The 25615-nt window shown below is 38.7% G+C and overlaps 1 protein-coding gene across 1 annotated transcript; it reads right to left on the reverse strand.

Moving 5' to 3' along the window:
- Positions 1–13127: 13127 nt before the first annotated feature.
- LOC131970292 (uncharacterized) lies at positions 13128–15122 on the reverse strand. Its single transcript, XM_059331653.1, has 6 exons — positions 15046–15122; positions 14278–14587; positions 14061–14140; positions 13444–13499; positions 13312–13345; positions 13128–13181 (listed from the first exon to the last, which is right to left on the reverse strand). Exons 1-6 carry the CDS (start codon positions 15109–15111, stop codon positions 13128–13130), a joined length of 600 nt encoding a protein of 199 aa, XP_059187636.1. The 5' UTR covers positions 15112–15122.
- Positions 15123–25615: the final 10493 nt, after the last annotated feature.

The raw sequence follows: 25615 nt of genomic DNA on the forward strand, positions 1-25615 counted from the left end.
CTGTACCTTTAAGGTTATATTTACTTTTTAGTTGGTTGAAAGGTACCACGGTGTCGTGATTTGTAACCTCTGACAATTTCTGAATTCCTCCTTTTATCCATGTTTCCCAGTGTAGCTGCGTGTTCTGTATGGTAATTGATGGATTGTTCCATATCACTATGTGTCTGGGAAGCCCTATTTCTTGATGGAGATTTTTTTTAATTCTATTCCAGGCTTTTAATGTACTATTAATGACAAAATTTGTTGATCTCACGTTGTCCTTGGAAAAAAGTGCTAACAGTAAGCTGTTGCTCTGTAATTGATTGTTTTCTATATCTATCCATGGGTCCTCGTTTGTTTTATTTATTATACGATCAATATAAAATGACTGGGCTGCTATCTGATACAACTCAAGATTAGGAAGATTTAGACCCCCTTCTGCTCTTGGATAATACAAAAGTTTTCTTTTCAATCTACTTGCTTTATTTGACCAAATGAAGGAGGAAATTATTGAATTTACCTCTTTAAAGAATGTTTTAGGAGGCGTTATTGGGATAGTTTGGAATTTAAATAAGAATTTTGGTAGCCACATCATCTTAAACAGATTTATTCTTCCTATTAAATTAACCTTCAAGTCTTGCCACTTCCTAACATCATTTTTAAAGTCTTTCACAAGTGGAAGAAAGTTGTCTTTATACAACTGGATCTTATCATGGCTAATATAAGTTCCAAGATATTTTATATATTTTTTTTGTATCTGAAATTGTGCAAACTTCTCCAAGTCCTTTTTGCAGGGGCCTATAGCCAACAGCTCTGTTTTTGCCATGTTGATTTTATAGCCTGAGATCTCTGAAAAAATTGAGATTATTTTCATTACGTGTGGGACTGAGGTGATTGCATTGCTTAAATAAAGTAATAGATCATCTGCAAATAAGCTTAATTTAAACTGTTTCTTATTTATCTCAATACCTGTTATTTCTTTTGTCTCTCTAATTTTTTGAGCCAAGGGTTCGATTGCCAATACAAACAATGATGGTGAAAGAGGACAACCTTGGGCAGTACCTCTAGTTAATGAGAAAGGTTTCGATAGAATTCCGTTTGTGTATGCATATGCTTTAGGAGCCCTATACAGGTTTCTAATCATATTTATAAAGCTAACTGGAAAGTTGTATACCTCTAATACCTTAAACAAATAGGACCATTCTATTCTATCGAACGCCTTCTCCGCATCTACTGCCATTAATGTTAAGTCTATTTTATGTCTCTTTGCATATTGGGTAAGAGAGAAACATGTTCTGATATTAGTTCTTAAATCCCTATGTTGTATAAAACCAGCTTGGTCATAATGAACTAAGCTTGGTAAAATCTGTACCAGTCTATTATTCAGAATTTTGGTTATAATCTTCCTATCACAGTTTATTAAGCTTATTGGCCTATAATCAGAAGGTTTTTCACAGGTCTTACCTGGTTTTGGTATAGCAGATATAGTTGCTTGGTACATTGTTTCAGGGAGATTCTTAATTTTTTGCACTGAATTAACCACTTCTGTGAAGAAGAAATCAATTTTGGGCCAGAAAGTGGTATAAAATTCTATGGGAAAGCCATCCATTCCCGGAGCTTTTTTGAGGGGAAAGTTCTTTATAGCAGAAAGTATTTCTAAGTTGCTTATGTCTTTGCTAAGATCTTCAATTTGTTCAGAAGAAAGGCACTTAAGGTTGATTGAATTTAAGAAAGGGAGAGGGTCCTGGTCTTTTATTTCTGATGTATATAGTTTTTCATAGAATGATCTAAATTTATCATTTATGGCCTGGTTATTTGTATTGGATCTGTTTGATATCTCATCTCTTAGAACTATAGGTTGCCTTTTTAAAACTTTCTTTATTAAGGAAGTCAGATGTCTGCCTGATTTGTTTGCAGCTATATAATTTATTTTGTTAGAGTTATGCTTGAAATCTTCCGCTCTCTTAATTAACAGACTGTCCAGTTTTAATTTAGCTTCCTGAAGTTCTTTATAAATTCTATCATTTGTTTGGGTCTTGTGTGCTCTCTGTATCATTTTGATCTCTTCTCTCACTTTTCCCAATTCCTTCTCAAATTCCATTTTCTTCCTTGATGCATATCCAATCATAACTCCTCTTAGGTAGGCCTTAAAAGTGTCCCAAACTATGTTGATTCCCGGTCTATCCTGTGGGTCCCCACTTCGCATATTGGTTTCTATAAATAGGTCTATGTGGTTATTGACATAGTTGAGAAATTCAGTATCCATTAAAAATTTTCTATTCATTCTCCAGATCCTGTGGGTCTGTTTGTTTTCTTTTGGAAACAACTTGCATGTCACAATAGCATGATCAGATATTACAATGTCATTGATTTGACTTGTTACTACTCTCTCTAGTTCAAACCCCGAAATAAACAGATAATCAATTCGACTGTAGCTATTTTGCGCATGTGAGAAGTAGGTATAATCCGTTGTATTAGGGTGTAAGGTCCTCCACACATCCTGAAGGTCGTTAATAGATAAAAAATGTAGGAGTTTATTTGGTGGGTTTACCTTTCTGGTTGTTGTTGAGCTGTCCTTTGAACTAAAGATATTATTTAAGTCTCCCCCGAATATAATGACCCCGGTGGGCGCGCTGTCTAAAACTGTCTGTATCTTGTTTAGAAAGGACATATCAGATGTAGGAGGTTTATAGATATTGACAAGAGTATACGTCTCTCCAAACAATTCACATCTAACTACTAAGTACCTGCCATATATATCTGGATGTTGTGATATTAATTTAAAAGGTAGCCTTTTATTTATTAAAATGCCCACCCCTCTACTCCTCGATGTAAGTGTAGCTTCAAAGGCTTCCCCAACCCATTGTCTCTTGAGGTACTCTATCTGGCCTGTTTTGAAATGAAGCTCCTGAAGAAAGACAATGTCAGAGGATAATTTCCCTAAATGGTATAGGACCTTATGTTTTTAAGCACCCTCCTGTAACCCGTTTACATTCCAAGTCGCAATTTGTATTGTATTCGAGAGGGTTTGAGCAATGCTTTTATGAGCCATACAGTAATAATCTAATTGATGTTCTTGGTAATGCTCCAGTCAATAGAACCCAACATAAAATGGTAGGACAAAAAACTAAGACAGACCCACACTTAAACAACCATTCATACTCAAACACACATTCATTTATTTCTCTGCCCTCCCCTATCCCCTTACAGCCCTTAACCCTACAGCCTCCTAAGGCTCCATCCTTAAGGAGCATGCTTTGCCAAGGTTTAATTACCCCCTCCTTTGCGTAGGGCCATGATTTTCATATTCTATAATCAAAATTAATGTACATAGTAATTCTGGTGTATCAAATTTAGTCTTGTTTTCTTGAGACCATAACAAAAAACAACAACAACAACAAAAAACATACAGCATTCCCTGGCCTATTCGAAGGATGTACATAATTCTGGTTTATCAACTTAAATGTTCCTGGTACCTTATTTATACAACATCTCATTTGAGTAAATGCAAAACAAAACTTTTGCCCCCCATCCCTCACCATCCCTCCCTCTCACCATCTCCCACCCCTCAAAAAACATGTTTCCCACCCATGCATCCACACACAGCACGCGCGCGCGCACACACACTCCAAACTCTTACGCACCCCCTCCCACTTTCCCTCACCCACACCCTTGCGCTCACACACACCCACACACCACACACACACACACTAGCTACATATGAGAGAGAGAGAGAGAGGGAGAGAGAAAATAAATAAATTCCAATACCGCAAGCTACAGTAGATGGGAGAACAACAAAGATAACAGGAAGAGAAAACATTGTGTCCGTAAACCTATAGTTGTCCTTTTTTCCCCTCCTTTAGTGTAAATATCAGGGACGAACAATGTCTCAGGGGGAACCCCCACATGAAAAAAGAAAAAAGGTTAGGCCTGCCGCCATACGTATTTTGTCCATGAAAGGAAGTTCGTTCTCCCGTAGTATTCCCAAATTGAAAGGAAGAGTATGAGATGAAAGGGAGAAAAAAATAAAAATAAAAAGTTCAGTTCAAATCCTTCTCTTCACTCAGTCCGCTGCCCCTTCATCCCTTGATTGCTCTGCCCCATCTCCCATTTTAATCGTTAGATACATTTTGCATAGCTCACGTTTTGCTTCACATACAGAGGGGAATCTTAGTTCTTCTTTTCCAATCGCGACTAGCAGAACTGCTGGATGTCTCATCTTAGTTTTAATATTTAGCTCATGTAATTTTTCCCTCAGAGGCCAGAATGCATCACGTTTCTTCCTTAGTTGTACAGAAATGTCAGAAATTATTCTGTACTTACTGGCCTTTGGCTCGATGTCCTCGGTTAGATTAGCCTGGTTTGCTTTGCTTGCATTGGCGGCTTTCAGAATTTGTATCTTTGTTTGGAAATGCTGGACCCGGAATAGTATGGCTCTTGGATAACGTGCCTTTTGATGGAGTGGGCCTAATCGATATGCCTTCTCAATATCCGTCTCCTGTAGTGTTAAACCCCATTCAGTCTCTATTAGGTCCACCAAATACAGAACAATCCCCTTGCCGATTTCTTCTGATTCCGGCACATTCAGAAGTTTGAGGTTTTTCTCTCGCTGTCGGTTCTCCAGTGTGTCGATATATTCCAACGCTTGGTCGAGGTTTTTTTGTAGCTCATCAATGCGTCCCCTTTGTGCATTTAATTGGGTGGCGTGGGTATGCATTTCTCCATTAAGCGCCCCAAGTTTGTTATCGATTGAGTCCACTCTTTTCGATAAAGAAGACACAAGAGTGTTTGTCGCCGTTTGCAGCGCCAGGAGTTTATCAAGTTTACTATCCATCTCGTCGAGTCTTGCTGCGTTTGTCGGCATTTCTGCAGTTTGGGATCTTGTATGCATGCGCACCTGGCGTCTTTTGTTTGTTGCACTTTACCGATCCAGCTCTGTCTTATCCCCCGTTGTTTAGTTGGTAGGGTTCACGATTCACTGTGCTATTCAGTTCATGGCTTTAGATTTGTATATTTGGAACATAAAGTAACGTGTTTTAAATCAAAAAAGCCCTACGCGAACAGGAGCATTTAACCTCTCCGACCTCTCACGTCGCGCATGCTCAGTCCATGCGCATGCTCAGTCAGTACTACATTAAGTTTTGAATGCAGGACTTTTACTCGTAGTGGAGTGGAGTGTACTTTTATTGAAGTAAAGGACCTGATTATTTCTTCCACCACTGTTTGAATCACATCATGCCATTCTCCAGGATTAAAGTCCAGGGTTTGTTCGACCCGTCCACCATCCTCCCTAAGTGCAACTTTTGTGGTTTATACTCGATATGCTTCGACATCATTCATAATAACTACGGTGGATAGAGGTCAACAATAACTCCAAGTGTGAACATGGTGGCAGACTGCATGCAAAATACAATATGGCGCATACATTGCATGTGAATTGAAGGTCTGAATTTGTGTTATTTGTGCTCAGATTCAAGACAAAACATGCTTCTGAGTTAATCTCTGTCTCACATTCCTTTCAGACCAAATCAAGCCCTGTCGTGACACTACGGGTTTACTGCTGCATCGAGCTGAAACTTTACTGTGGCCTGTGGTGGTTCTGTCACTATGGAGGCTCCTTGGTACAGACAGCCTGACAACATGACAGATGAGCCGTGGAAGCTTTGATCATCATTAACTGGTGCACTTTTGCACTGTTTTTGTAAGTTGATAAATGTGGGTTGTTGTTTTTTTTCTCACAAAAAAATGTTAGCAGATCCTTTATTTAAGTGTGTGATTTCTATGTCTCATCTTCAGAGGTTTTGCATCTGCTTTCAGATTTCCAAGCACATACAATGTAAGTCAGTTAAGTAAATGGCTCACTTAAAGGCCTTCTTACACTGGCAACAAAGCGAAATACAATGAAACAAAAATACGGATGATTTGTTGAAAATTTAACACTGACAAAATGCAAACTAGAGATGCAATTTTTATTTCGAGAGTGCCATACTCTGTAGTAAAGTTACAATGTAGTCGCATTTTAACTGGGTCATACTCTGAAACCTATTCATGCCACTATAGGTCGCCACAGGAATGAGTTCTTAAACCAGAAAATAAGTTTGTATGTTAGCGCCCTGGGGTCTAACTTCTCAAACTCAGTAAGAATTTTGAATTGGTTTTTGGTTGGATGCCTGAAATAGGGTATGTGGTTAACATGAGCTGAAGTTATGTTGTACAACATAAAACACGTTAATAAATACCCCCACAACATTAAGTGAGTTTAACTGAGATTAAGTGAGATTTCCCTCCTTTAACGAATGTATGTATACGTCTGTATCTACTTTTGTCCTTTTTAAAGATGTGTATTTCAGTTCAACTTGTCAAAATTTAACCTAACCCTGTTGTAGGGCTGGGTTTTAAAAAATTGATTCTCAGATTAAAAATCAATTTTACATTTATTTTCTACCTATATTGATTCATAAATGCCTTGATCAATCTTTATATATATATATATATATATATATATATATATATATATATATAAATATGTATATATATATATATATATATATATATATATATATATATATATATATATATATATATATATATATATAAATAGGTGAAATGTTGTGGAAATACCACAAATTTCAAAATACTATTATTAATATAAAAAATAAAATGAATGATGCAGAGGGTTCCTTGTATCACTTACAAATGGTATTGTAATGGTAACGTGCAATCAGATCAAATCAGGACCTGGTGAATCGGAATTGGAGCGAATAAATAAATCATTGGCGATACCAGCCCTACCCTGTTTGTAGTTAATTTCACTTCAGAAGATTTTAGACATTTTTCTGTAGTTTGCTAACAGAGAGAGATGGATTGGTTTCCCCTCCGGTGGGGATGAGACTTCATTGTAGTACATATTATATAGGTACTGAGCTTATTGCACAGTATTGTTTTTTTTTATCATTCATGACTGGACTGAACGCTAGTTAAGTGGTCAGCTTATAAGGATCATTTTATAGCTTATTATACCTCCAGGGCTCAGTGGACTTCTCAAGATAATGCTGTGGTAATAATAAGATCGATGTAATGCTACCTTTTATCATATAGGGTTAGGCTGTATAGTTTGCCTTTCACAACGACTACATTTAGCTTGTTACACAATATTGAAAGCCCATGTGATGGGACACTGGTGTGTGCAGTGGAATGAAGTAAGCAGTGTTATAGATTGTATTAAAACACATTTTGATTGTCCAAACTCCAACAACTTTTGTGACATCATGTTGTTAGAAACGCATAATAAAACACTTTCTGAATAGTCTCCATGAGTGTTTATAACAGTGACTGCTGATCTTAAAATCACTGGATGTGTTTTCAGACTGCTATAAAACAGAGTAGATTAAAAAGGTCTTCTTTATTTCTTTTAATGCGATATTTATTTATTTTTAAGACATGCAGTATCTTCTATGTAAAAAATTCAAAACAGACTGAAAGAATTGTTCCTGTTATCTTTACCAGAAGCAAATTATGTGATTCTCAAGAAGTCATGATCATAAAGACAGTTTCCTGCTGCAGCTGTTGCACTGGTTTAGCTCAGCGGTTACTTCGAACATCAATTCTCTCTGTAGAATTCGCTGCTCTCCCTCCCTCCCTGGGTTCAAACCATGGGCGCTGTCCAGTGTGTTTTCTCTCCCTCTGATCCCAAACTGCACCACAAGTTTCTTTTCGGAGGATAAAAACACTTTTACAACAAATTGTTTATTGTTTTGCTTTTAATCTTTCCACAAGTTTCGCTTGCTACAGTTGTCACATAGATTTCTTTAAAACAACAACAAACAAATAAAAGCGTAGAACATTTATATTTATGGAATTTTTAAATTAGATACACTGATAAAGTGTAAATTATTCAAAAATCATTTAGTCCAAGCAAAGTAGCGTTTTTGACAGACTATTTGTAAACAGTTTTTTTTCAGCTTTAATCATTTCTATGACTTGTGTCCTGAACAACATACTAAAAGTCCTAAGAAATCCTACTGAGGAAATATGTTAAATTCTCATCAATCCAAGATGTGTATCAATAAAGCCAGGCAACAAAACACCAGAATTAGGCTATTTTTCCCTTTAACTCCTTTTAAAATGATTAATCTTCATATATACTGACCTGAGGCTGATGTACTGAGAGTCTTGAACAGAATGAAAGACAGCAGGTCAGACCAGAGGGAGAGAAAACACTGGACAGCACCTGTGCATCGATCCCAGAGAGGGATGGAGATCAGCGTATTCTCCAGAGAGAGCTGTTAACCACTGAGCTACGGCAGTCCAACTGTACCAACAGGAAACAGACCTTATCAAGGTGCTGCTAACTGCTCTGTACGTCCTAATGGGACGCTGCTGCGGAGAGACAATTTCATAAGGCTGCAACAGAGTTTTCCATCTTCCTAAAGAAGACTTTACTGTGAAAGTGAATGATTGTGGGTCAGTTCGGGACCAGAGGGAGAAAAAACCCTGGACAGCGCCCGTGGTTGGTACCCGCGAACGGACAGAGAAAGACGAATTCTACAGTAAGAATTGTGGTTCGAAGTAACCACTGAGCTAGACCAGTGCAGCAGATGCAGCAGGAAACTGTCTGTATGAACAAGAGCCTGCAGAGGCTTATCTGTGTTCCTACACTTTTACGGTAAAGTCTTCTTTAGGAGGATAAAAACTCAGTACATCAGCCTCAGATCAGTCCGTCACATGTCAGGATCTCTTGCTGACACATTGTGGAGCCAAACAGACCGACAGAGCACCACATCATCAGCTCTACTGTCACTGTGACGGGGCAGAAATATCATCCAGTGAATGTTATCAGATGACCACCAGAGGGAGATAAGCACAAAAACTATCTGCTATCTGCTATCTTCTATCTGAAGTGAAATGAATCTCTGTCAATGAATGCCTTTAATTGTAATTTGAGATTTAGAAGGATAAAAGCTCATTACGCCAGATTTCAGAAGGCTTTAATTTTGAAATTATACATCAGAATGTCCTGAATCATCTGAGGGCATTCCTTAGGATGTCCACTGTCCACCTGAAGTGGAATCCTCTCTGATTATGGACGGTTTTCTTTAATCTGAGATTTGAAAAGGCTTTTATTTTGAAATGATACTTCAAAATGTCCTGATATTAACCAAGGGAAACCCAGAGGAGTCTCTGATGGAAAGTTTTCTTTTTGTTGTTATCTGAAATTTAACAATAAAAAATTGCTGATAATGTGACATTTCAAAAGGCTTTAATTTTGAAATGATACATCAGAATGTCCTATAATCAACTGAGGCACACCCTGACAATGTCCACTGCCCACCTGAAGTGGAACAGGTCTCTGATTGTGGATGGTTTCCTTTTAATTGCAATCTGAAGTTAGATGGAAAAACAGTAAAATTTTTGCTTTTATTTTGAAGGGCGTTTTAACACGTTTGTACCGTAATGTCTAGACATGCATCGCGATTACGACTGGCGGCTGGCTGGACTGTGTTTTCCGAACTGGAGGGTGACTTGACTACAGTGACGCTGCTGTGGAGAGACAACTTGACAGATCTGCAACAGAGATTTTATCCTGCTCAAGAAGACTTTACTGTCAAAGTGAAAGGTTGTGGTGCAGTTCGGGACCAGAGGGAGAGAAAACACTGGACAGCGCCCGTGGTTCGTACCCGCGAACGGATAGAGAAAGACGAATTCTACAGTAAGAATTGTGGTTCGAAGTAACCACTGAGCTAAACCAGTGCAATAGTGAACCAGGGAAATAGTCCTTATAAAGACGAGCTGAAGTATAAAGCCATAGACTATATAAAATGCATAAAGCTTGCATCAAGGTATACGTTTAAAAGTGTGCCCCAGACAGCAGTCAAACTCTTATCTCAGTAATTAAATTAAGGTTTCCTTAAAATTTCCACTTTTTTCATATATAGATCACTTTAGACCAGATCCAGGTACAAAACCATTATACCTAGATTACATCAATATGGACTAGGTTATTAGGTCATGATAAATAACTTCACATCCCTTAGCTTTATAACTTAATTTATAAGATTTATCTGTGCAATCCTGAATTTCTATTTGAATCTTGTGCAATATTTCAATATGTCACACTCTTGTTCCATATATACATATTTTTACCTATATTTCCATATCTGTATTTCATTCTATTGTACATATCTATTTTATTTTACTCCAAATTATTCTGCATTTTATATTTTCATTTGTACATATCTTAAACAAACCATAATATGTTTCATATTTTAGATTCTTCAAAGTAGCCACCTTTTTCTTTGATGGGCTCAAACACATTAAGAAGGCAAGAAATTCCACAAGTTAACTTTTGACAAGGTGCACCTGTTAACTGAAAACCATTCCAGGTGAGCACCTCTTGAAGATGATTGAGAGAATAACAGAAGTGTGCAAAGCTGTATTTATTACATAATTCCATATGTGTTCTCTCATAGTTTTGATGTTTTCATTATTAATCTACAATTTTGAAAATAATAAAAGTGAAGAAAAACATAGAATGAGAAGGTGTGTCTAAACTTTAGTGTATATACAGCATGCTTTGTGAAATACATAAATTAAAAGTTAATTCGTTAAAAAATGTAATAACAATCTCAGTAGATAATGTGGAGAAACGGACAAATGTATTTAGTCACCATCTCCCCAATTTACCTCAATGAATCACATCACTGTGTATTTTTTTGTATTTGTATATTGACTGATTTATATTGATGAGTATATTCAGGTTGTATAAGGTTTACAATGTCAGTAATAGCTCCGAATGTTACAATAATTATTAAATAATAATTTATAATAATTAAATTACAACTAATGGTCAAACAAATCAATGAAAAACAAATACAAGCACAAATAAAATAAGAATATATGACTAAGATGAGAAAAACAAATATTTCTTCTCTTTCTGTCTTGTCCAATCACAAGCATCAATTATTGCCATGGAGACAGAACATTGGCCGATCCACGTCGGGTATAAAATGGCCGCAGCTCAGTCTCATCTCCCCTTTGCATCTAGACTTTGATGCAAGTTGACTTTTTGCAAAACAACCTTTGAAAAACAAACTATCGCAGTTTAAACTCGCTAGAGATAATCTGATCTTGTTGTAAAGCTAAACTCCTGCATCACTGAACCGTGACCATGGACTTCAACCGCCCCACTACCTCGAGGCTGCGTCTCATCGCTGGAGGTAAGACAAACTTAAACTTTCATTTAATGATGGAGAGGTCACACCAGGCATCAGGCCTTTTGGGAAATCACAAATTTAAGGGGTGCCAGACTTTCACTCGACGATTTCTCTGTGAATATTAATGTTTTTTGGCAAATAATGTCTCAAATTTCCCGGTAGGGATGTGGAACGCATATTTAATGAGTGATATGGTTTGAAAACACTGTTGTTTTGGTATGAGGGCACCAAATCTACCAAATTTGATATTGAAAATATTGAAACAAAACGGCGACCAAACCAAGTTTAGGGGAATTCCCTATATATGTTGATATGAATATATGTTTCCCATGGAGACCATGGAATTATTATGAGGAGGACGTCAGAACGTCAACTACGGTGGCCGACAAGGGTCAAACGGACGGCAACGGCCCAATACGTCTCAGTTTGAGAAAACAGCTTCAAGTACAGAAACGATGCAAAATCACAAACTCAAACACAAGTCTAAACGAGGTACAAAACGAGGAACGTGGTGCAAATTAAAAAACGTGCTGCAAAAAACAAAGACAAATGCATCATCATCATCAAACGCGCTGCAAATGGAGAAACGATCTGCAAACCGAGAAACGATCTGCATGCTCCAAACCTGCAGGGGGCGCCCTCAGCGTAACAGCTCAATAGAGAGACACACGGGATGGAGAGAGACAGAACAGCTGACTGAATCCCAACAGTGTATGAAGATACAGCGGGAACGGTAATGTGACTTTTACTTGATTTTATATATATGTATATATGTGTTTATATATGTTTGCATGTAGATTAGCCTGCTTGACATAAAACACCCGTTTTAATAATACATTAAAAAGCCCTCTTATCACAGTCTCCCATACCATACAACGCTGCACATTACGTGTTACAGTATGCTTGTTAATGACAGCAGTTAACTTGTAAGCAGTCATAGATTATCTCCATTGTGTGTCAAGAGGTAGTGAAGAGTATTAATACTCACCTCAATAACGTTAGTTAGGCTATCACGTTTCTCATTTTTAGTTTTCTAGATTATACTGATCTATCTAATTTTTTCCAGGCTATGTTTTGCCCTTGCTGTGGACAAGATCTGGGAACAATTTACATGTTCTGTGGCTCATGTGGCTCTAATGTGCAATTTTTGGCAGAATATGCAGACAACAGTAAGTGGACTCATATCCAGTTTGTTAATAACATTGATGTAGTTCACACCACGGTTCACACCACGTCTTTATGTAAAATGTATTATATTTGACTTTTAATGGCCTGTGTTGTGTAATAAAGTTACAGTGCAAGCTAACCAAATCTTGAGCTGTGTGTCATTGAGGTGCAGATAGTGAGTTTCACTGCCATATGGGTAGAAAATTAGTGTTTATGCAGGTTCTGATGTTAAAGGACCTCCACCGTCCATCAGAGGCAAAGTGTTATATTTCTAATAAAATTCAATCTCTCCCTTTATCCCACTTTATGTTTGGCAGGATCAGCATCAGATATCCCCACAAACGAGGATCTAATACAAGGATATTTTAATCACGGCTACAGCAATGCAGAAATTTTGGATTTTTTGGCTTCAAAACACAATGTTCATATGAGCCTTTGCTCCCTGAAGAGGAAGCTGAAAAGTATGTCTTTATCCAGGCAAAAAGACTACTCTCCTCTTGCCACCGTTCGTGCTGCCATACAGGAAGAGTTAAAGGGTCCAGGTCAACTCTATGGCTACCGTTCAATGTGGCAGACACTGCGCCTGAAGTACTCTCTGACTGTTAAGAGTGATGATGTTATGACCCTGATGAGAGAAACTGATCCACAAGGAATTCAACTTTGTGCAAGCAGAAGATCTTCCATTTTTTAACTATTTATTATTTTCTTCATTCGACACATATTTACACACACTAACTAAACATGTTAAGGTTGTAACTGTCCACCAGCTTACCTATAACAGGTATTCAGATTCTGTTCCTGGGCAGTTGGTTGCTGTCCATCCTAATTAAAAATATTATTTTTTTTAAGTTAATCAGTTAATTACTCAGAATTGCTACCTGCTTAGAACTAATGCAATCCTAAATCAATCAATCAATACTATTGGGTATAATCTTTTTTTTTTTTAACTTACTTGATGAGATTCTGGTTGTTGGCATTTGGAGGGTCTAGGAATAACAAATAATGCATGAATTTCCCTGCTCCACTACTGATTACTTGTTTTGTTTATGAAGCATAAACATCACTTGACAAAGGCAATTTTTACCCCTGCAAAACTTTCTCCATTCTTGGTGTGCTCACACTATCTGGAATGTCCCAGACCTGCATACAAAACACAATATAAACACACATATAACAAGTTATATTAAATGCAGTTTTCTAACTTAAAGGGTTAGTTCAACATTATGGCAAATTAGGTACATTACCTTCAGAGTAGGTACATCACCTTCAATTATCAGTGCCTGTTGTTTTGAGCGAACAGAATGGAGGTGCACAGTATGAGTCTGTCTGTCCTTCAAATGATCAAATACATAAACCAACAACCCCAAAATGCTCTCCTGGACAAGTTGTTACCTGTACACTCACCTAAAGCGCAAAGTGCAATAGTGCAACTTATTTGCTTCACGTGTCATAATGTTACATTATGCATTATTATTTCACAGTATGGTGAATATAAATGTCACTACTTGTCCACAAGAGCATTTTGGAGTATTTGGATTGCTTATTTGATGAGACGGACTCATAGTATCCACTCCATTCTGTTCTCCAAATGGCTCACATCGAGCCCCCAGGATCTCAAAACTGATAGGTAAAGATAATGTACCTAGCAATAGGCCAGTTTGCCAAAATGTTGAGCTGTCGCTTTAACATGTATGCACTTACCACAGTGTCAGAGAGATCACTTTCCACAGATGGCACGTTCACATGGACGACACTGTCATCTTCACTAGAAGACTGTCCACCTTTGAAAAAATGCATTTAAACAAAAATTACAATAATGTTTTAAAGAAACTGGCAGAATGTATCTTGCACAGATAAGATATAAGTGGAAAGACTCTGAAAATCAAACCATGAATGAAATACAAAATGGAACACTTACAACTGGTTTCAAAATCCTCTGCAGTGCAAATGTATAGTGTTATCTTCTGGTAGGCCTTCCCTAATGCCTCCTTGTACTTCTGGACAGTGAAAGGGTCATCTGTTCCTGGGATGTTTATCACTTGTCTGCCATCAGGGTACAACAAAACATGGACAACATCCTGCATGTCCTGGTTAAAATCTATTTGTTTTTTAACAGCAGAAGCCAATAGCTGCTCTGATGTCCAGTGAGGCTGAATGTCAAGAGGGAGTGACTTCCCTCTTACAGGTTTTAGGGAGTCACCTGTCAGCCTCATAACTCCAACATAAATCTGCAAAATACCAAATAACATAGTAAATAAAATGTAAATTGATACAACATGACAGATCGATATGAGGTCTGCACTGACAGCTAAATCTCAACAAACTATGCAACATCCTATGTAATGTTAAAAACTGTTCATACCTTCACTGGTTTCTGTTTCTTTTCACTCTGAGAGGCCTGACGTTTCTTTGAAAAGAAAGACTTTCTCTCCCTTTCTTTAACTGCCCTAAACTTCAAAAATGTCTCTATGCTTGAGTTTCCCTCTGGAAAAAAGAAAAATTCAGTACTCTTATTGAGTTTACATTTATTTATGTTCATATAAAATTACTTTCTGCAGGACATTTTAGTACACCTTAAATGCAAGTTACTGAACCAGGATAGTGATAGAGAGAAGTGATTTGACAGTGAGTGACACAATCTGAACATTTCAAGCATTTTATGTTACAAAATCATGAATCTGTTTACCTGCACTGGTGCTAGGTTGTGCAACATCAACTTGTGCATGAGTGGCAGGCGTGTCTTCTTTGACATGCTTTAAAAAAGTTATGTTGTGACAAATAGACATTAGGAGACAGGTGACTGCTGCCCTTCCAACTCCACATGCACAGCAAAAGGCAGGGGAAGCTGTAAGCACAGATCCACAGAATGGACAGTACATCTGCAAAAGGAAAAAAAAAAAAAAGACAGGGTTTAGGTATGGGAGACTGTGATAAGAGGGCTTTTTAATGTATTATTAAAACGGGTGTTTTATGTCAAGCAGGCTAATCTACATGCAAACATATATAAACACATATACATATATATAAAATCAAGTAAAAGTCACATTACCGTTCCCGCTGTATCTTCATACACTGTTGGGATTCAGTCAGCTGTTCTGTCTCTCTCCATCCCGTGTGTCTCTCTATTGAGCTGTTACGCTGAGGGCGCCCCCTGCAGGTTTGGAGCATGCAGATCGTTTCTCCATTTGCAGCGCGTTTGATGATGATGATGCATTTGTCTTTGTTTTTTGCAGCACGTTTTTTAATTTGCACCACGTTCCTCGTTTTGTACCTCGTTTAGACTTGTGTTTGAGTGTGTGATTTTGCATCGTTTCTGTACAAGAAGCTGTTTTCTCAAACTGAGACGTATTGGGCCGTTGCCGTCCGTTTGACCCTTGTCGGCCACCGTAGTCAACGGCTGCGTCAAAACGTGCAGCTGTACTGAAACGTGTGTTCTTCTGTCTGGAATCTGGATGAAACCCTGAGTTCATTTGTTTCACTGTTGAAGCTTCAAATTATTAATGTGGAAGCTTTTACTTTAAACTTTATTATATTAAATTCACTTGTTAGATATTCCTCAAAATACACCAACAGATTAATGTGAAAATTCAGCCCATTTCTTTCCGAGCTCCATGTCGGATAGTTCGTGTATCTCTCTCCCTATTTTATCATTTTTCCGGTTGTCCCACTGCTTCCTTGATGATTTTTTTTTTTTTTTTTTAAAGAAGTGGAGGGAGCCGTGCGTAAAAGCGCGAGACGGTGCCTCCTCTCCTCCAACACTTATGAAGCATTTTTCACGTGCAACTTCTTATTAATGATGATGATTATTATTATTAGTAGAAGTAGTAGCAGTGGTGGAATGTAACTAAATACATTTAATCAAGTTCTAAATACAATTTTGAGGTACAGAGTACTTAACTTTTGATACTTTAAGTACATTTTGATGCTGATACTTTTTACTTTTCCTGAAATAAGTTTTGAATGCAGAACTTTTACTTGTAGTGGAGTAATTTCCACAGTGCTGTATTAGTACTTTTACTTAAGTAAATGATCTGAATATTATTATTATTATGGTTTTTATTGTTATCTGTTCATCAATTCTGAAGAAAACGCAGCTTTTATATTTACAATCATGTTTAATCTCCAAACACAATATTTTGAATAGCCACAATATGAGTAAAAGTCTCTCACCACATATCTGAATAAACGTGTGATATCAAGTCAAAATTTTATATTTTTTAAGATGAACACATTATCAGTTAGGTTAAGAAGAATAAATAATGATCATCTTTGTCTCAGATTAATGCAGCATACATTGATTCTCATGTTCTCATCTGCTCAGAATAAAAATATTTGATATTGTGACGAGTCGTAGTTATGCTGCAGTTGTTGTTGTTGTTTTTTAACTTTAACCTTGTTTGTTGCTAATTCAATGCAAACTATTTCATGTCAAGAGAAATCATTATGATGTAAACTCACATTCTCAGTTCCTTTTTTTTCCTGCAGGAGACGGCTTCAACGAGGTGTTGTACGGCGATGATGCAGGTAACGTTCTCCCAGACCCCATACCTTTTGATGCGGATGGTGAGTATGAGGGTTTTCCTCAGGATCAGGTTCCCCTAATTGAGTCCAACGAGGAGGAGGAAGGTGTCTGGTCTGACTCTGCCAGTGAAGGCTCTTTCCTGTTCCAGAGTCTCTTTGCCCAGCCTCCGGAGCTGCCTGCGCAGCCCTCTGCTCCCTCCACCCCAGGCCTCAGCTCCTCCACCAAGAGAAGCAGGGAAGACAGCGATGGAGAGCAGGTAGGTACGAAGAGGCAGAGGATCCACCTTGAGGACCCGGCACCCACACCTGCTGCTCCCAGGAGCACAGAAGAGGACTACAGGAACTCTGCACCCTCCACCTCTACAGGCCTGGGCACCTCCACCACCAGGACATTCTGGCGTCCTTTCCATCACCAGTGGGATGATGACAGCGACTCCGATGAGGACAGCTGGTAATGTATACTGCAGGATTGGAAAGCCTTTGCGTCTTGCGGGGCAGAAGAATCCTCAGGAAGCCCTAGCGTCTTGCGTGGCTCACTCAGCCCTCGGTAGCGTCTTGCACCAGGGCCCACTTGTACATATCTGAATCTTGAGGGCTAAAAGGCCCAGGTGAACCCTCCACATCTGACATTGTTGTGGATGCATTAGGTAGCGTTTTGCCCCTAGTTATTTCTTTTTTACAGGGTTTTTATTACAGGTTATATATTTGGAAAATGTGGGGTTCAGTTTCTTGCACTTGTTCTTTGATTTTTCAGACACGTATACCTGAGGTAAGTTGACAATTAATGACAGCATCAACACATTTTAATTTCACTTATTTAATACTTGAGGGATTATTCATCTTACTCACTCTGTTGTTGTTTTGTTTTTCAGGTATAGGTCACACCAAACAAATGTAAGTCAACACTTAATGAGAACACTAACTCCTCAAAGTCTCAGGAGTTAGTGTTCTCGTTAAATAATCTCACTTCCCAGTGATTCAAAGACTGATGATTTTACTCACTCTTGCTCTGTCGTGTTGTAACTAACAGACGTGAAGTAACTGGTGGCTAACTATCTTGTTTGTCTTCTCTTTTTATTCTATGAGACCCAACATCCAGGACTTCTTGACGACAAAGACGATGAGTTTACCCCGGACCAGATGAGAAGGATGGACGACTACAGGACCAGAAGGAGAGCGGTGGTCGCCTTTCTTTCAGTCAGCTAAGTATGTAATCCCCTCACTGAGACAGCAAAAGTACCAGTAGTGACACTAAGTGGTGATGAGTCAATCTTATATAAGTGAATTGTGAATTCGTCCAACATTATTCATGAGTTATATTTCTGTCTTCCACAGGGCGGGACTCCTCTATGTTTGTGGTACTCTTTGAGCAGCTGAGAGTGGCTGTCAATCACCTCAGGCAGAACCAGGACCACAGCAGACCACTGACCCCAGCCTCAACCCCCCCTGCCTCTCCACCCCGACCCCCGCCAACACCACAAGTCCTGCCCCCACCCGACCAGCACAGAGGACGTTGTTACCATGCGTGCTGGAGGGTTTGGGAAGCTCCTCACACACACAGGAAGCTGACACCACGGACAGCTGAGAAACAATTCTAAAGGCATTGAGTTTATTACACTGAATAAAAGAACAAATATTGTGCAAATCATTTGATTTTCATTTGTATTACTGCTTACGGAGGTCCCAAAACAGGCTTTCAATTACATAAACTGGGCATCACTAGAAAGCTGAGACTTGTGGATTCAATGAGCCAGTTTTTTCATGTTAGATGATGTAAATCATCAGTAGTACTATGAGAGAATATGCTCAGTTCAGAGACTTAACAAGAATACAGTATGATATCACTAAAGATAAATAAAAACGCAGAGTGAAAAAAAAAAGTTTTATGTTTATGTTAACTTTTACATTTATCAATAGAGCTCAAATAGAGAAGCCTACAGAGTAGTGGAGGAACCACCATTCCAACAGAATACCATATTACAACTGTATAACTAAATTACAACTATACCTATATAACTACCATGTTATTACATTGATGTGTTTTTACAGTACAAAACGCATGAAGTACACTTGAGTGGACAAATAAATATTTCTTTATAGAATAAAGATAGAATTTTTTTTTTCAAACCTTGATTTAAATCCCTAATGATGTATAAAAATACTCAGTAAAAAAATCCTGATTGAGTGTATCATAATTCATGCATGAGAGGGTTAATTTACTTAAGACTGGAATTTGTATTTATATTGTTGTAACTTTAGTGAAGAGTGTTTTTTTAAACTTATTACCTGTATTTGTTTACAGAAGTACTTATTTTTCTATTCCTATACAGTAGCAACTGTAACAAAAAGCAATTTTGGAAGCTTTATTATATTTTTGAAAATGCGATAAAGGAAGATTTCACTGGTCCACATGTGAAAAAAAGCTGTAAAAACTGCCTTAATTGGATTTTTTAAAAATATAATAACGCTTTCAAAAATCAGAAGCTGTGTTTTAAAGAGTCTTTAGCCTCTCTCAGATAACCTAGTCCAGATTTTAGAAGTCTAGGTACAGTGGTTGTCCATCTGGATCTAGTCTAAAGTGATGCTTAAAATCTGAAGCCAACTTCAGCTTCTTATGTGCTACTGTGGGTTCCTGCACTTTTACAGCAAAGTCTGCTTTAAGCGGATAAAAAAAAAACAAAGCAGACAATAGCAGCCTTGATAAAGTCTGTTTCCTGCTTTTGTTGCTGCACTGGTTTAGCTCAGTGGTTACTTCGTTCCACAAATCTATTTGATTACGAGGCTCTCACCCTCACCGGGATCAAACCACGGGCGCTGTCCAGTGTTTTTCCCACCCTTTGGTCTTACATGAAGTCTTCCAGCCTGTTAGATCCTCGCAGAAACAAACAGACCTACAGAGCACCACATCATCAGCTCTACTGTCACTGTGACGGGGCAGAAATATCATCCAGTGAAGGTTATCAGATGACCACCAGAGGGAGATAAGCACAAAAACAAAAGTGTGAACTGTGACAGATTGAAAACACAGTGAAATTGTGAGACTCTGAGACAGAAACACAGTGCAGTAAGAGCCATGCAAGGAGACAAATCAACCAACTTCACAGAGCTGCAACAGTGTTTTTATCCTCCAAAAGAAGACTTTACTGTTGAAATGCAGGAACACAGATACATCTCTGCAGCACTCACAGGCTTGTGATTATAAAGACAGCTTCCTGCTTGAAGCTTTCAAAGGCTTTATTTTGAAATGATACTTCAAAATGTCCTGATATTAATCAAGGGAAACCCAGAGGAGTCTCTGATGGACAGTTTTCTTTTTGTTGTAATCTAAAATTTAAAAGAAAAAAATAGCTGATAATGTGAAATTTCAAAAGGCTTTAATTTTGAAATGATACAGAAGAATGTCCTATAATCATCTGAGGCACACCCTGACAATGTCCACTGCCCACCTGAAGTGGAACAGGGCTCTGATTATGGAAGGTTTCCTTTTAATTGGAATCTGAAGTTAGATGGAAAAATAGTATAATTTTTGCTTTTATTTTGAAGGGCGTTCTAACACGTTTGTACCGTAATGTCTAGTAAATACATGCATCGCGAAAACAAGTGGCGGCTGGCTGGACTGTGTTTTCCGAACTGGAGGGTGACTTGACCGCAGTGACGCTGCTGTGGAGAGACAACTTCACAGATCTGCAACAGAGCTTTTATCCTGCTAAAGAAGACTTTACTGTCAAAGTGAAAGGTTGTGGTGAAGTTCGGGACCAGAGGGAGAAAAAACACTGGACAGCGCCCGTGGTTCGTACCCACGAACGGACAGAGAAAGACGAATTCTACAGTAAGAAAAGCCATAGACTGTATAAAATGCATAAAGCTTGCATAAAGGTATACGTTTAAAAGTGTGCCCCAGACAGCAGTCAACCTCTTATCTCAAGCCTAACATGCTTTCATAACAGTAACTGGTGTAAAAACAAAAAAACTAAACAAAAAATGTCAGTAATTAAGTTTAGGTTTCCTTAAAATTTTCACTTTTTTCATATATAGATCACTTTAGACCAGATCCAGTTAGAAAACCATTATACCTAGATTACATCAATATGGACTAGGTTATTAGGTCATGATTAATAAACTTCACACCCCTTAGCTTTATAACTTTATTTATAAGATTTATCTGTGCAATCCTGAATTTCTATATGAATCGTGTGCAGTATTTCAATATATCACACTCTTGTTACATATATACATATTTGTACCTATATTTCCATATCTGTATTTTATTCTATTGTACATATCTATTTTATACATACAGTACATCTGCCTCAGATCAGTCTGTCACATGTCAGGATCTGTTGAATGTCTCTAGAATGTCCTATAATCATCTGAGGCACACCCTGATAATGTCCACTGCCCACCTGAAGTGGAACAGGTCTCTGATTATGGAACGTTTCCTTTTAATTGCAATCTGAAGTTAGATGGAAAAACAGTAAAACTTTTGCGTTTATTTTGAAGGGCGTTCTATCACGTTTGTACCGTAATGTCTAGTAAATACATGCATCGCGAAAACAAGTGGCGGCTGGCTGGACTGTGTTTTCCGAACTGGAGGGTGACTTGACCGCAGTGACGCTGCTGTGGAGAGACAACTTGACAGATCTGCAACAGAGCTTTTATCCTGCTCAAGAAGACTTTACTGTAAAAGTGAAAGGTTGTGGTGCGGTTCGGGACCAGAGGGAGAAAAAACACTGGACAGCGCCCGTGGTTGGTACCCGCGAACGGACAGAGAAAGACGAATTCTACAGTAAGAATTGTGGTTCGAAGTAACCACTGAGCTAGACCAGTGCAGCAGATGCAGCAGGAAACTGTCTGTATGAACATGAGCCTGCAGAGGCTTTTCTGTGTTCCTACACGTTTACAGTAAAGTCTTCTTTAGGAGGATAAAAACTCTGTTGCAGCTCTGTGAAGTTTTCTCTCTACAGCAGCGTCCCATTAGGATGTACAGAGCACACAGCAGCAGCAGCAGCAGCTTGATAAGGTCTCTTTTCTGCTGGTTAAGTTGCCCTGGTGTAGCTCAGTGGTTACTCCGACAACATTTCTCTCTGGAGAATACGCTGATCTCCATCCCTCCCTGGGATGGAACCACGGGTGCTGTCCAGTGTTTTCTCTCCCTCTGGTCTGACCTGCTGTCTTTCATTCTGTTAAAGACTCTCAGTACATCAGCCTCAGATCAGTCTGTCACATGTCAGGATCTGTTGAATGTCTCGAGAATGTCCTAAAATCATCTGAGGCACACCCTGACAATGTCCACTGCCCACCTGAAGTGGAAGAGGTCTCTGATTATGGAACGTTTCCTTTTAATTGGAATCTGAAGTTAAATGGAAAAACAGTAAAACTTTTGCTTTTATTTTGAAGGGCGTTCTAACACGTTTGTACCATAATGTCTAGTGAATATATGCATCTCGAAAACAAGTGGCGGCTGGCTGGACTGTGTTTTCCGAACTGGAGGGTGACTTGACTACAGTGACGCTGCTGTGGAGAGACAACTTCACAGATCTGCAACAGAGCTTTTATCCTGCTAAAGAAGACTTTACTGTCAAAGTGAAAGGTTGTGGTGCAGTTCGGGACCAGAGGGAGAGAAAACACTGGACAGCGCCCGTGGTTCGTACCCGTGAACGGATAGAGAAAGACGAATTCTACAGTAAGAATTGTGGTTCGAAGTAACCACTGAGCTAGACCAGTGCAGCAGTCATACCGGGAAATTGTCTTTATAAAGACAAGCCTAATAAGCATAAAGCCATAGACTGTATAAAATGCATAAAGCTTGCATAAAGGTATACGTTTAAAAGTGTGCCCCAGACAGCAGTCAGACTCTTATCTCAAGCCTGACATGCTTTCATAACAGTAACTGGTGTAAAAACAAAAAAACTAAACAAAAAACAAAAAATGTCAGTAATTAAGTTAAGGTTTCCTTAAAATGTTCACTTTTTTTCATATATAGATCACTTTAGACCAGATCCAGTTAGAAAACCATTATACCTAGATTACATCAATATGGACTAGGTTATTAGGTCATGATTAATAACTTCACACCCCTTAGCTTTATAACTTTATTTATTAGATTTATCTGTGCAATCCTGAATTTCTATATGAATCTTGTGCAATATTTCAATATATCACACTCTTGTTACATATATACATATTTGTACCTATATTTCCATGTCTGTATTTTATTCTATTGAACATATCTATTTTATACATACAGTACATCTGCCTCAGATCAGTCTGTCACATGGCAGGATCTGTTACATGTCTCTAGGATGTCCTATAATCATCTGAGGCACACCCTGATAATGTCCACTGCCCACCTGAAGTGGAACAGGTCTCTGATTATGGAACGTTTCCTTTTAATTGGAATCTGAAGTTAAATGGAAAAACAGTAAAACTTTTGCTTTTATTTTGAAGGGCGTTCTAACACGTTTGTACCGTAATGTCTAGTGAATATATGCATTTCGAAAACAAGTGGCGGCTGGCTGGACTGTGTTTTCCGAACTGGAGGGTGACTTGACCGCAGTGACGCTGCTGTGGAGAGACAACTTCACAGATCTGCAACAGAGCTTTTATCCTGATCAAGAAGACTTTACTGTAAAAGTGAAAGGTTGTGGTGCAGTTCGGGACCAGAGGGAGAAAAAACACTGGACAGCGCCCGTGGTTGGTACCCGCGAACGGACAGAGAAAGACGAATTCTACAGTAAGAATTGTGGTTCGAAGTAACCACTGAGCTAGACCAGTGCAGCAGATGCAGCAGGAAACTGTCTGTATGAACAAGAGCCTGCAGAGGCTTATCTGTGTTCCTACAATTTTACAGTAAAGTCTTCTTTAGGAGGATAAAAACTCTGTTGCAGCTCTGTGAAGTTTTCTCTCTACAGCAGCGTCCCATTAGGATGTACAGAGCAGACAGCAGCAGCAGCAGCTTGATAAGGTCTCTTTTCTGCTGGTTAAGTTGCCCTGGTGTAGCTCAGTGGTTACTTCGACAACATTTCTCTCTGGAGAATACGCTGATCTCCATCCCTCCCCGGGATGGAACCACGGGTGCTGTCCAGTGTTTTCTCTCCCTCTGGTCTGACCTGCTGTCTTTCATTCTGTTAAAGACTCTCAGTACATCAGCCTCAGATCAGTCTGTCACATGGCAGGATCTGTTGAATGTCTCTAGAATGTCCTAAAATCATCTGAGGCACACCCTGACAATGTCCACTGCCCACCTGAAGTGGAAGAGGTCTCTGATTATGGAACGTTTCCTTTTAATTGGAATCTGAAGTTAAATGGAAAAACAGTAAAACTTTTGCTTTTATTTTGAAGGGCGTTCTAACACGTTTGTACCGTAATGTCTAGTGAATATATGCATCTCGAAAACAAGTGGCGGCTGGCTGGACTGTGTTTTCCGAACTGGAGGGTGACTTGACCGCAGCGACGCTGCTGTGGAGAGACAACTTCACAGATCTGCAACAGAGCTTTTATCCTGCTAAAGAAGACTTTACTGTCAAAGTGAAAGGTTGTGGTGCAGTTCGGGACCAGAGGGAGAGAAAACACTGGACAGCGCCCGTGGTTCGTACCCGTGAACGGATAGAGAAAGACGAATTCTACAGTAAGAATTGTGGTTCGAAGTAACCACTGAGCTAGACCAGTGCAGCAGTCATACCGGGAAATTGTCTTTATAAAGACAAGCCTAATAAGCATAAAGCCATAGACTGTATAAAATGCATAAAGCTTGCATAAAGGTATACGTTTAAAAGTGTGCCCCAGACAGCAGTCAGACTCTTATCTCAAGCCTGACATGCTTTCATAACAGTAACTGGTGTAAAAACAAAAAAACTAAACAAAAAACAAAAAATGTCAGTAATTAAGTTAAGGTTTCCTTAAAATGTTCACTTTTTTTCATATATAGATCACTTTAGACCAGATCCAGTTAGAAAACCATTATACCTAGATTACATCAATATGGACTAGGTTATTAGGTCATGATTAATAACTTCACACCCCTTAGCTTTATAACTTTATTTATTAGATTTATCTGTGCAATCCTGAATTTCTATATGAATCTTGTGCAATATTTCAATATATCACACTCTTGTTACATATATACATATTTGTACCTATATTTCCATGTCTGTATTTTATTCTATTGTACATATCTATTTTATACATACAGTACATCTGCCTCAGATCAGTCTGTCACATGGCAGGATCTGTTGAATGTCTCTAGAATGTCCTATAATCATCTGAGGCACACCCTGACAATGTCCACTGCCCACCTGAAGTGGAAGAGGTCTCTGATTATGGAACGTTTCCTTTTAATTGGAATCTGAAGTTAAATGGAAAAACAGTAAAACTTTTGCTTTTATTTTGAAGGGCGTTCTAACACGTTTGTACCGTAATGTCTAGTGAATATATGCATCTCGAAAACAAGTGGCGGCTGGCTGGACTGTGTTTTCCGAACTGGAGGGTGACTTGACCGCAGTGACGCTGCTGTGGAGAGACAACTTCACAGATCTGCAACAGAGCTTCATCCTGCTAAAGAAGACTTTACTGTCAAAGTGAAAGGTTGTGGTGCAGTTCGGGACCAGAGGGAGAAAAAACACTGGACAGCGCCCGTGGTTCGTACCCGCGAACGGACAGAGAAAGACGAATTCTACAGTAAGAATTGTGGTTCGAAGTAACCACTGAGCTAGACCAGTGCAGCAGATGCAGCAGGA

This window comes from Centropristis striata, chromosome 4 (assembly GCF_030273125.1).
Source record: "Centropristis striata isolate RG_2023a ecotype Rhode Island chromosome 4, C.striata_1.0, whole genome shotgun sequence".
In the NCBI taxonomy this organism is placed as follows: Eukaryota; Metazoa; Chordata; class Actinopteri; order Perciformes; family Serranidae; genus Centropristis; species Centropristis striata.